Source organism: Vulpes lagopus, chromosome 3 (assembly GCF_018345385.1).
Source record: "Vulpes lagopus strain Blue_001 chromosome 3, ASM1834538v1, whole genome shotgun sequence".
Lineage (NCBI taxonomy): Eukaryota > Metazoa > Chordata > Mammalia > Carnivora > Canidae > Vulpes > Vulpes lagopus.
This window is the reverse complement of record NC_054826.1, coordinates 91,352,996-91,365,178: the sequence shown is the minus strand read 5'-3', so window position 1 is coordinate 91,365,178 and position 12,183 is coordinate 91,352,996. Positions and strand designations below refer to the sequence as shown.

General features: G+C 46.7%; 1 protein-coding gene across 7 annotated transcripts in view; it reads left to right on the top strand.

The window, feature by feature from the left end:
- The window catches only part of AUTS2 (activator of transcription and developmental regulator AUTS2), a 1,147,829-nt gene that overhangs the window by 1,128,569 nt on the left and 7,077 nt on the right, over positions 1 to 12,183 (top strand). For all 7 annotated transcript variants that reach the window (XM_041749190.1, XM_041749188.1, XM_041749189.1 and 4 more), the window contains 5 exons: positions 1,585 to 1,656; positions 2,906 to 2,935; positions 4,557 to 4,628; positions 8,258 to 8,399; positions 11,469 to 11,546. In XM_041749190.1, coding sequence (XP_041605124.1) covers positions 1,585 to 1,656; positions 2,906 to 2,935; positions 4,557 to 4,628; positions 8,258 to 8,399; positions 11,469 to 11,546 — 394 coding nt within the window. The remainder of the gene's footprint in view (positions 1 to 1,584; positions 1,657 to 2,905; positions 2,936 to 4,556; positions 4,629 to 8,257; positions 8,400 to 11,468; positions 11,547 to 12,183) is intronic.

Below are 12,183 nucleotides of genomic sequence, written 5' to 3'. Positions count from 1 at the left end.
AGATTTTTAAAGTAGGAAATTTTGCTCTGTGTGATTTAGGTTTCCTTTGCTTTTTTTTTTTTTTTTTTTTTCTTCTCCCCTCCCCATCTCATATCTAAGAGAAGACACCAGTTTGGGGCTAGAGTCACCCAGGATGACCGCATTTTGCATTTCCAAAGGCATGTTGCCTCAAAGCTAGAACTAGGAAAAGAAATTTAAAAGTCTTGGGGGTGGGACCAGCTGCACCTTAGAAATGACATTTACCTACTAGGAACCTTGGCTTACAGGCCAGGTTATCTGTACCTGGGGCCCTCCTGATGGCCATGTGCCAGCCCTCCTATCTGGGGATGAAATGATGGTGATTTTGCAGCCCCTTTCCCCTGGTCGGCTGCTGTTCACTACTCCCTCCCACCCTGGTCTGTCCCCTCTGGCTTGCACCAAATCTCTCGCGCCTCCCCAAACAGACCGCTAGGTCATTTAATAAATTAGACTATTTCCCTCACTCACAATTATCCAATCACACAGAAATCTACATCTGGGCAAGAAAGTGTCTCTCTTGGTGTTGAAATAGGCCTTTCCAGGCCGTCTTACTGATTGAATATGTAGATTGCAGTTCATTAGCGGAGTTCTTCATATGTATGCAAATCAGGCTTTTAACAACCCCAGCTTAATCGTTAGTTGTACAGCAGCTGATTGCTTTCTTTCTTCCATTCTTTTCTTTTTTTTCATCCTTCTCCTTATAGGCAAGCTTTGTGCCTAAACCTGAGCTCTTTTCCCACATGCATTAGCTTCCTGGTGTGAGGGGAGTCACAGGAGTTGTGATTTCTTAAATAAAATATGCAGTGAAAAAAGCCTTCTGAATCCTTCATCCGCTAGGAAGTAAGGACTGTGCGCCGGAAGTAGGCTTTTTATTGTTGCTATACACTCAAAGGACAAAAGCCCGCAGATAAGGTTATTGTTACAAATGACATTTAAGAATGGTGGCGGCGTAGGACAGACGAGGCAGATTGACTGCAGAAATCATTTAATAGTAGATCTGTGCGGTCCCTAAATTAGGTCCTCTTGTCCCATTTCCACCACCGCTAATGAGTAATTACTGAGCGTAATTCCCTGTTATTGTCTGCCAGTTAAAATTTAGAGTTAGCTTAATGTCTGTGAAACGCTTTCAGTTATTCTGATGAGAAGCACCTGATACAGCACAATGCAATGATGTTCACTCAGGCATTGCTTGGAATGCTTGATGATAAAGCAGAAAACGCCATGACAGGGCCATCCGTAACTAGAAGGAGGTGGGGATCTGGGGGCCGTGCTCAGTGTGTCAGTGCGTTCCCCCCCCCCCCCGCCCTTTTTTTTTGTCCTGTACTTTTTATTGCAGTGAGATGCTAGACACAGCAGACTCTGGTCCAGGGTCCCTTGAGGAAATAGGGAGCAGGTTCTCTTGAAGAGCATGTGGGATCACTGGGGAAAATGCATCTGCCAACTCTTGTATTCCAGAATGAAACAAAATCAGCGTTTGGCTTCTTTAATTTTGAACAAAAGAAAGAACCTGCTTTTTCCAGTCATGTGTTAATGTGCTTCCTAAGCTGTGGTCTAATTAATTTGTAGACATCCAACCCTATCGATGTTGCTGCTCGACCTGGGACAGTCCCACACACTCTGCTCCAAAAGGACCCGAGGGTACGTAGAAAAGTCAGACCAGGTCGCAGGTAACACCAGGGTGTGTGTATTTACACGGGACAGCCAGCCCGGAGCATGCACCTTCTCAGCTCCGCTGCTCTTTTAGCTGTTCCATCTAGTTTGTGGGAGAACATGCCAGTCATTCTTAGAAAACAAAATCTCCCCTGCTCCATTGTGGCTAAGCGACAAATGGGGAGTGACTCGCCAGTGGGAGAGAAGACAAATGGCCTGTGTTTCAAGCCCAGGAAGTGGACACTGTTAGCTTGTGTAGCTTCTGTTCGGCTGATCTTCTCTGTCTACATCTCCTAAAATTCCTGTCACCCAGAAGAAGCAGCTGTAAAATGTTTGGAATGGAAAAGCACTGAGCACCTTTATTCCTGGAAGTCACAGTAACACATGCAATCTGTTACTGCATTACACAGCCCTCCTGGCCCTCTACTTTGTGTGTGGAAAGCATCCTCCTGGGATCTCGGGAAAACATCCCTTGTGCTTTCCTTGTGTCACTCGTTCACAGTGCACACCTCTACTGACTTTCTAAAAGCGTTGGAAGTTCTCTACAATACTAGGTGGTCTTGTCTGGTGGATTATTTACATTCGTCTCTGCAGTAAATGTGGACAGATGATGACTTTTGACAATGTTGTCTTTTTCCCTGGGTAAGGGCAGTCAGAAATTGATGGCCAGAGTTAGGTAGAAGTTTAAAATGACTCAACCATGTAAGTATTTTTCTGATGGTTAGTGAACTTGTAAAAAAGATCTCATAACCTCTAAGTAACGTGCAGTCATCCAATTAAGTGTGTTGGCAAAGACAGCCCCGCTCTTCCATGTGTCTGGAGAGGACAGCTCTCCTGGGGTCCCCGTCAGCACCCAGCCTCACAGGTCTGCGGGCTGGAGGCCATCCTGTCCTCCCTTAGAACCCGGGCAGTGCGGCTTGGGTGGACCACTCAAGATAGTGGAACTCCTCAGATGTGTAATGTGAGCAAATCATGTCGCCCGAGGGCAAATTGCTATTGATTAAACTTGGTCGGGGGCTTGTCAGTGTGGGTGTACCAGGGCTTGTGAAGTGGGGGAGGGGCCACTTGGCACTTTTGATAGTGTGAAAATGGGTTAATTATTCTCTAAAAGGGCTTCATTTAAAAGTAAAATTCTAACATTTTAATTTCCCCTCCTAATGAAGCACTACAAATTTGTTAATTAGAGCAATTGTTTGAGTGACAGGCATGTAACCAAGTTGTCATTTTCTCTTCACAGTTGACAGATCCTTTCAGACCTATGTTAAGGGTAAGAAAGCTTCTTCTAGAACTGTTTTGCAACCTCTGTTTGACTCCCTGCAGGTTAAAAATACAAATCCATGACAAGGAAACAAGCCATAGAAACATTGCAATAAAATGTTGGGATGACAGGGGCCAGCCTTTTTAGGTAGTGTGATTGAAAATGGCCTAAATTGGGTTGCTTTGTGTGTTGGAGGAAGCCAGGCCATTGAGGGAAAGCAAACAGATAAAACAGGCAGCTGGGTCAGAGTCTCTGGGTGGCAGTGCTGCTAAAAGGCTTGACAAGTAGGGGAACCATATGGAGGAGGATAGAAGCAATGGGCAGAAATTAGGATTTCACCGAATTGTCCTGTGTCTTCCACATCTAACAGATACACACGCACACACACCCATGGTCTATTTATCTTGGCTGGTGGCTACCTCATTCTGTAGGAAGTGACGTTGACCTTCACAACCATCCGACCTGTTCCTTTTCCTTTTGTACAGGGAGACTATAGGCATTAGTTTGTTAACGTCTTCAGTGGTCTGGAGAGTGGCCAAGAGATGACCTCTGAATAAACGCTGACTTACTTGGTGCTGGGGGGTAGGATGTGAATGATGGATGGTCGGTTGGAAGATGGACGGAGAGATTTCCTGCTCTCCTTAACCCATTTCTGGTGTATATAATCCAATAATTCAGTTTCTCCAAAGAGAAACGAGAAAGAGAGGATTGTGTTATCACATAGGGGATTTCGAATGAAATTTCATTAGAAGAGAACTGATCCAGACTTAGATTTAAGTATATGCTTCATAAACAGCGCCTTGATCTAGAAACCTTTGCCGACATGGGACTGGGGCAGTCAGTGTTTCTTCTCATGCATCCTATCGTGACCGAGCACACGTTTGGAGCAAATGAGTAGGTTACACAGCAAGAATACAAATGGGTTGGAAAGACGTGGTCCCCCCACTCTGGGTGGCAAGACGGCACACTCAGTTACTCCTCTGGTCGGAAAGCAAGGATATGAGCTGATGATGAGAAACACAGGTCGAGCGCTCTTCTCTCACTTGGGAATGAACAGCACCCACCACATGAATGGGTAGTTGAGTCTTAGCAAGCTCTCATGGGAACTGGGCTCCAATAAAAACGTGAATTTCTTTGTTCCGCTCTAGGGGTTAAGACAGAACAGCGTTGGGGGAGGTTATACAGGTTCTTCTGTAGCCTCTCTTGTTTTGAACCTATTCACAGACACTCGCTAATTAGCTCTTCTGAACAGCCGATTTGCATCGTAGCATGGCCGCATTTGTTAAGTAGGGCTTCCCACTCTCCCAGGTCTGCCAGCTGGCACCAGAAAAGAAAGAAGAGACACAAAGTGGGGCTCAGGCTTTTGCCATCTTGTCCCTGGCAACCGGGGAGGTCTTGGTCAAATACAGATTTCTGAGCAGTGGCAGCCAGCTCGGGTTCCATGGGAGGAGGGATGGGGCCTGCTGGGCCGTGGCAGGCCCGGGCTGAGGGAGGTGTGGAGGACACTGAGCATCTTGCTCCGTGCAAAAGAGCCTCTGCAGCCCACATCTGCTGAAAAGCTTTGGAGAAGTTGGAGATGGTTTTCTCCGCCAGATCTTCCTTCTGACCGCGGTTCTCTGTTTTGTTCCAGAAACCAGGGAAGTGGTGTGCTATGCATGTTCACATCGCCTGGCAGATCTATCACCACCAACAGAAAGTCAAGGTCAGTGTTGCGTCCCGGGTCTGATGGGGACCGGGGCATGTGGGTGTGTGATCTCCTGACAGAGGAGGCATTTAAACAGCTCCTAAAGACCTGCTGGCAGGAAGGATCAAGTCGGAAACGTTGTTGGGAAGTCTTCCTATTCATTAGGGAAACCACCCACAAAATGGCAGAAAAGGAATAACTCCCCGAGTTTTATCTTTTCAGACAGTTTTGTCATCGTATTGATCCAAAGAGCTTACGCATAGATTAAATCCTTCAAAAAAAAGGGAGGGTTTGGTAATCTAATAATAGCAACCAAGTGTTTATATGGAAAATACCAAGTATCTGAGAAGAGCTATACATGGAATTTTTCATTTCTCTGAGAACTGGTGCTTTCTTTCTTTCCTTTTTTTTTTTTTTTAAGATTTTATTTATTTACTCATGAGAGACACAGGGGGAGAGAGAGAGAGAGGCAGAGGGAGAAGCAGGCTCCATGCAGGGAGCCTGACATGGGACTCAATCCCGGGTCTCCAGGATCACGCCCTGGGCTGAAGGCGGCGCAAAACTGCAGAGCCACCCGAGCTGCCCCGAACTGGTGCTTTCTTTTATTGTATGACTTTGAAAAGCTGACAGAGCCACTTGGGCCCTATGTGATATTGCCGAACTTCCATCAGTGATGTGTATTATTAAGAATTTCTCTTCTAGAAGTAGTGTCGCAGTGACCTTTCAGCACGCCCGTTCGTCATCTTGATGACCAGTGACAGAGGTTAAAATAAAGTCAGTACCACCTCTTACTCGTTACCCTATCTGTCCGCAGATTATTTTACTTAAGCTTCTGTCTGTATTTTCATCATACAGATGAATACGGTCCATGCTTTACCAGGCATTTACGGCACAATAGGGATTAGGTTAAGAGCTTTCTGCAAATGACCAGATAAGGCATCACTGGTTGACTTAAGGACCAAAGTAACTGACAAGTCCCAATTTTACTATCTGGGTATTTACTGTTGGTGTAACTGTGCCGAGAAAAGGGAGAAAAAACAGCCAGTTAAGTAATTCCAATGAGCTTCAGTTAATCCTCTCCCCAACAAGCATTTCGACCTAACAGCATTTTGGGAGCCATCATGAGCATAAGAAAAGAAGCCAATAGATAAAGGCGAGCTGGTCATCACAGAAATGTTTTGTTTTGTTTTGTTTTTTAATGATTAACATAATAAAAAAAAAAAAAAGAACCTAGTTAGGGACGCCTGAGTGGCTCAGTTTGGCTGAGCCTTTGGCTCAGGACATGATCCCAGAGTTCTGAGACAGAGCCCCGAGGCGAGGCGGGCTCTCTGCTCAACCAGAAGTCGGCTTCTCCTTCTCTCATTGTCCACCCCCCCCCCACCATGCTCACTATCTGTCTCTCAACTAAATAAATAAAATCTTAAAATAAAATAAATAAAAACCAACCTAGTTAAAAAGCCAACCTCCGTAAATGAGGTCACTAAAATATTTTGCTTTGGGGCTAAGTACCTGCTCTTTCTCCTAACATCCCATCAGTGAGTTTTGCTCACTTTTACTTTATTGTTTGGCGAGGTTTAATTAGAAACCTTATGGTTTAGCTTCGTTAGCAAATACATATGCTTGGAAGGCTAACTAGATTTTGATGCTTAGTTCAGTTCACTTTTTGTTCTGGATGATGTGGTTAGCAGAACAGTAGGTAAGGCATGCCCTCCTTTGGTTAAAAGCGATGAAGGATGTTGTATGTGCCACTTTAGCAATTTCTTTTCCATGAAGGTGTCCCCGGTGACTAAAAGTTTCATTATCTCAATTCAATTAGGAAGACCTCTTGCACACGAGATGGCTGCTTATCCTCCCTTCCCAGAAAACTCTTTGTAATCCCCAAGCTCCATTTTGCTTCATGGACCTAAGTTGTGGTTAATGGAACTGTGCTGTGTACCGTGCAATATTAGCACTAAATAATTTGGCAACCAAATTAAAGGAGGCACTCAAAAGATTTTTATAGATTTATAGTGAATTAGAAGCTTTGGTTTGGGGTTTGACTATTACTTTATAGTGGAGCTTGGACAAGCGTGTTCCCTGTGGATTTGAGCAGAAATTACATTGTCCCCTTTCTCTGTAATGTTCATTTCCTCATTCTTTCAGTGCCCCCTCCCCCAAGTATTTCTTGAGGGAGCTTACAACCTGCAGATTACTTAATGTACCAGGCTCAAAGGGCACTCATCTGAGCTGGTGTCTAGTTGCTTAGCATTCAGTAGTGAGCATATCCTAAAACCCTGTGAGCATGCTGTCTGCTTTCAAGGGATGTCGCTTCCAGCTTAGAGAAATCAGGTAGGTTTTTTTGTGGAGTAGGAAGGGTGGATGAGTGGGATTGCAGCCTCCTGCAATGCAGGAATGTCAGACTGACTTCTCTTGTCTCTGATGCTCACACAAGGTAGCTCAGGTGCCTCCTTGTGGACTTCACTGTACAGAATGGGACAGGGTTGTGTTTAGAGCAGACATGAGGGAGTTTGAGGTGGCACGAGCCCAAACGGATGTAAGCATCAGTCAAGTCTAAGAGACTAGAGAAACGAGTCAGAAACAGGCAAAGGGCCATGTATTCACAGATGGGAGCCCGCTAGGTCGAGAAGTGGTGGCAGGGGGAAGGAAGCGGAGCGTCAGGCCCGGGCAGGGCCGGGCTGGGTGGTTGGTGATGCTTGTTGGAGGAGGCGTGAGATTTAGAGAGAAGGTGGCTGACAATTAAGAACATGGGCATCTGTGCTCGAGAGGGCTCCTGGCCTCAAAAATGATGCCAGGGTAAGGAAGGGAGGAAATGATGAGCTAGTCTCTACAGCCTTTGAGGAGGGTGACCTGAGAATAGCTCCAAGGTGGGGGAGACATACATATATATTTTACATATATATGTATATGTATATATAAATAACCGGGTGGAAAGAGGGCGATGGCCACTGATGGCAAGCGCTTCACAGCCAGAGTAGTTCTCGATGGCTCCCTGGGCTGGGCTGATCTCTTCCTCGGGTAGTCGTGAGACAGGGAAAAGACCCCCCTGCATTCAAAGAATATCCCTACTTTGTTTCTGTTTGTTTTTGGTGGTAGTGTTTTCTTTTAAGATGTAACAATGATCATTTGAAAATTAGCTTGTAGTCATGCAAATATTTCTTCATCACTTCCAGTTACTAATGTACTGTGATCTATTAGAGTATAGCAAAGAGTCATTAACAATTAATTTGCACAGCAGATTATTCATGCAGAATTCCTAATAAAATGAGCTTTAAAATACTATCATTTAAAAAGTTGCTAAGATGGGCCTTTACGGTGAATAATAAGCTACTTTAGAGGGGCAGTAGTTTGAATAAATAGGATATGGTTGTATTCCTCAAGCCATAAGACCTCCAAGACTGCGCACAAGTACCGTCCAGAGGCAGGCACCTCTGGCCCCTCATTGACCTGCTCTTCAGCCATCTGGGGGTGAAGTGGCACATGGGTGGCTCTTCTCACAGCATTTGTAAACCTGAACCTGACTCCAGTGCGGAGCCTGAAAGCACCGTTCACAGAGTCTTCTCTCCTGGTTTCTGCCTCTTTCTTTGATAACTCTCTTTCCTGCCATTCATCTTGGGTTTTATCTTTCCTTTTTCCCCTTGCTGCTTTAGAAACAGATGCAGTCAGATCCTCATAAGCTGGACTTTGGATTGAAACCTGAGTTCCTGAGCCGCCCCCCGGGCCCCAGTCTCTTTGGAGCTATCCACCACCCCCATGACCTGGCCCGGCCTTCAACTTTGTTCTCTGCCGCTGGTGAGTTCAGAGCTCAAGGAAGGAGCTGAGAAATACAGTTCACAAGTAGTTAAATAAATTATGTTACTGCTCTGGGCCACCACTCAATCCCTCCCCTAAAACAAAACAAAAAAAAAAACCACAATTTATGTCAGCTTGTAAGGCAGCATCAGTACATCTAGGGAGATGGACCCTTCTTCACTGATAGGCCCACTTTCATTAAAGAAGGAAAAAAGATCATCTTTCTCTTCTGGGACTCCTACTGCTTCAGCTCATTATTTGCTTCTATATTAAACCAGTATAACTCACAAGCATGTCAGACACTATTGAAAGAGATCAGAAAGCTTACAAGGGCACAGCGAAAGGAAACAGAGCCAGGAATCGGTAAGGACTGTCCTTCCTGTACTCGGTAGCTCTGCACCATGATACTCAGTCGTGCTCTTTTTCGAGAGTCTGAGGATGAAGAAATAACAAGAGAGTTGATTGTAGTATGGTCTGTGATGCAGAGGGTCAGTGCGTTGGTTGCTGGGTTTCCTCTCCTACGGCTCATTAACCTCTGAGAATACACGTTCCCGAATGTCTCGTAGGTATGCCAAAGTGGGGGGTGGTGGGAACTGGGAGTCACCGCATGAGATACCCACCCCTTTACACTCCAAGTACATACACACAGAGGGCAGTGGCCATAGGAGTATCAGGAAATAAGAACAGCCCCCTTGGCATGACTCCTTATTACTCAGTCCTTCTAAAGCTAGTTGGCCGCACAGAGCTGTACTCGTTAATACTGGCAGGTGGTGACGCTGAGCTCGTTCTGCTGAGGAGCTTGCTCACTGCATTCCGCCTGCAAAGTAGAATTGATTCTTCTGGACATAAATATTCACGGGGCTCCCTGCTTCTGGTCCGTAGGGAACAGGGTTCACATCCATCCTGCCTGCTGCCTTCTTTTACCCAAGACTCATTTTTGGTTGACCTAAGGCTCTGCTATTCAGAAAGAGAGAGACTGCCCCATCGCAAGAAGTCATCATTAAAATGGGCCTTGTTGCCAAAGCAAGTGAATCACCCTTGAGGGTAGATAGAATTTGCTAAGGTCTCTGGTTTCGCTCTGTCGGTTCTGTCTAGGGACATATTTGAAAGCTTTGTTACCATGGCACCTAGGCTCTGAGACGGAGCTACATTAAGAGCAATTTTTGGAGAGAAATAGAGAGATTTCTCCCTGGCTTCCGCTTGAGCCAAGCGGATGAATTGGCTTCTTTTGCTTCAATAATTCTGGAACTGCAAGGCACCCCTGGAGGCCCCGGGCTGAGCAAGGCTCCGATCTTCATCGAAGCATTAATTAGCTTGTACTACACAGACAGCGTACGGCCAGATTTTTATTTAGCTGGCAACACTGTTGACACCTAATGAATACGCTAGGCTGTGTTCTCTTGGTAGAGACGGAGTATCATTTCTGCGCTGCCTGGGTAGAGCCGAAGTCACCCTCTAGGGCTAAACAGATGACTCCCCAGGTGCCTTCCAAATCTGAGTGCCCATAACTGTAACGGATGTCCTCTTGGGCTCCATGGCTACCTCCATAGCTGGGGCCCCCGGAGGCCTTGGAATGCAGGGAACAGTAATCCAGAACATAAATTGAGTTTGTAGGGCATGGGGGGGGCACGGTGTGCGAGGGGACAACACTCCCCCATTCGGTCTGCTTTCCTGAGAGAGTTCATACTTGTTTATAGGAGCTCAGCCAGAATGCAAGAGACTGGAGTGGTTAGTCAGTTCATTGAGGCCTCGTGTATACATCCCTTCTGGAAGGTCATATTTTTCAGTATAAGCAGTTTTGGATTTTGCCCCAAGATGGTAATTTGGGGAGATTTTGAACCAGTGTGTATAATTCACACACATGTGTTGGGTTCAGCCACTTTCAGCAGCCTGCTGGGAATCAGCTTGACATAAGCTCAAGAGGTTCCCTCGAGTGACCCTGGCCGATCTGCTCTAGAGCCGAGCCTGCCACCACAAGAGCCTGTCTGCCCCACTCTTGGCTGCACTGGAAGAAGCCAGTCAAATGCCCTTGGCTTTTTCGAATCTCATCCCCCAGCTGCTTCCCATGCGTGCACCCTGCGTCTCCCTTTCTCTCCCTTTCCCTTCCCACCTTCCTCCAGGACAAGGGTGATGTGGCACCTTATATATATATATATATACACACACACACACACACACACACACACACAGTGTTTAGGGCAAAAAACATAACAGTACAGGAGATGTGGACGGGGAAACTGATGGACAGAAGACTGTGGAACTTGAACTAAGGTCCCTGGTGGGCAGATAGAGTCCATTAGAAGATTGTTGGTGTCTACGCACACAGGAATAAAGCAGCTTTTCCTGGCACTGAAGCCAGAGGAGAGCTGCTTGGAGGACTTCATCTCCCATAACCCGATGCAGCGCACAGTCACGGGTTCTGTTGGGCCAGGTCTTGTGCTGTCCGTCCAGATGGACCCGTGATGGCTAACATGTTCCTCGGGGAGGGGGCCCTGCAGGGACCGGAGCCAGGCCGCCCAGACACACCGCTGCACAACAGCCACTCCCGAGCCAAGGATTATAAAATGTGTTTTCCAGATCGGTGTTTCACACGGTGAAAAACTTGCTCCCCAGAATGCCCTACGAAGAAAGTGTCCCATGGCCAAATGTTTCCCTTTCTGAGAATGAGTGAGCCCAGGCACATTCCAGCCGCTCCAGTGAAGAACCGTGCTTCACACTTTGCAACTTGATGTTTGAGCCTCAAACTTACTTGGTTGTACGATCACCCCCGCTGCCCACCCTTGTGATATTTCTCCATTCTGCCAAAACTGTGTGTCCGTGGCTTTTAAAAGTAACAACTTCTGTTTGGTGGTGGCCAGCCCAATTTGGAAGATGGGCATGACTTACTTCCTGCCACCCAACATAAAACCTATGGTTGCCAGGTGTGTTGCCCGTATGGACTTCAGCCATGTCCTTATGTTAACATAGTCACTCCCCCTTTCTCACAGGGCCCTCAGGTAACTAGGGGCCAGTTGCGTGGTAAGGGTCGGCGTTCTGTGGAATCTGATTTTGTCATGTTTGACTTTCTAGGTGCTGCACATCCAACTGGGACCCCCTTTGGGCCACCCCCCCATCACAGCAACTTCCTTAACCCTGCCGCTCACCTGGGTGAGTTGCCATCAGTGATGGGAAATGACATCTCAGAAAAAAAACCTTTGTTTGCCGCGCTCCTGCCGCACTTCGTGGGAGGTTGGCCATCGTCCTAGACATCTCAGGGACATATTAGGGAGATGATGGCATTCTTGTAGAAGTGTGAACGCCTGCCTGCCATCATCAGGGTTTCAGCGCCTCTCATACCAACTGTAGTCTTAAAGTCGCAATCCTGTCTGAGGTGACTGATGGTGCAGTGGGAAGGAGCCAGGCTCCGGTATCTCCTGGCCTGCACGCTGGAGCAAGACGGTGAACTCTTGGCCCATGTTCCAGGGCACCCCCAGGAGGTGGAAGGAAAGGCGAGGTGATGTTACGAGGAGACACGACCTGCTATTTCGTTTTCCCCTCACATTTCATTGCGAATCTGTCTTTTCCTAGCAAGGGTACATGCTCTAGTTGGGGCCTTTATTTATTGGGTATTTTCTGTGAGCATATGAGCGGGCGCAGGCAGTGGTACACGAAACAAAAGGGTGTCTTCACAGATGCGGTCTCATCACTGAGAGACTTTGATATTAAAACGTTCATCTGATTTGTTCTTGTAGAGCCTACAGACTCCTTTCCCTGAAGAGAGAGGACAGGGCTGGGGGCATCTTAG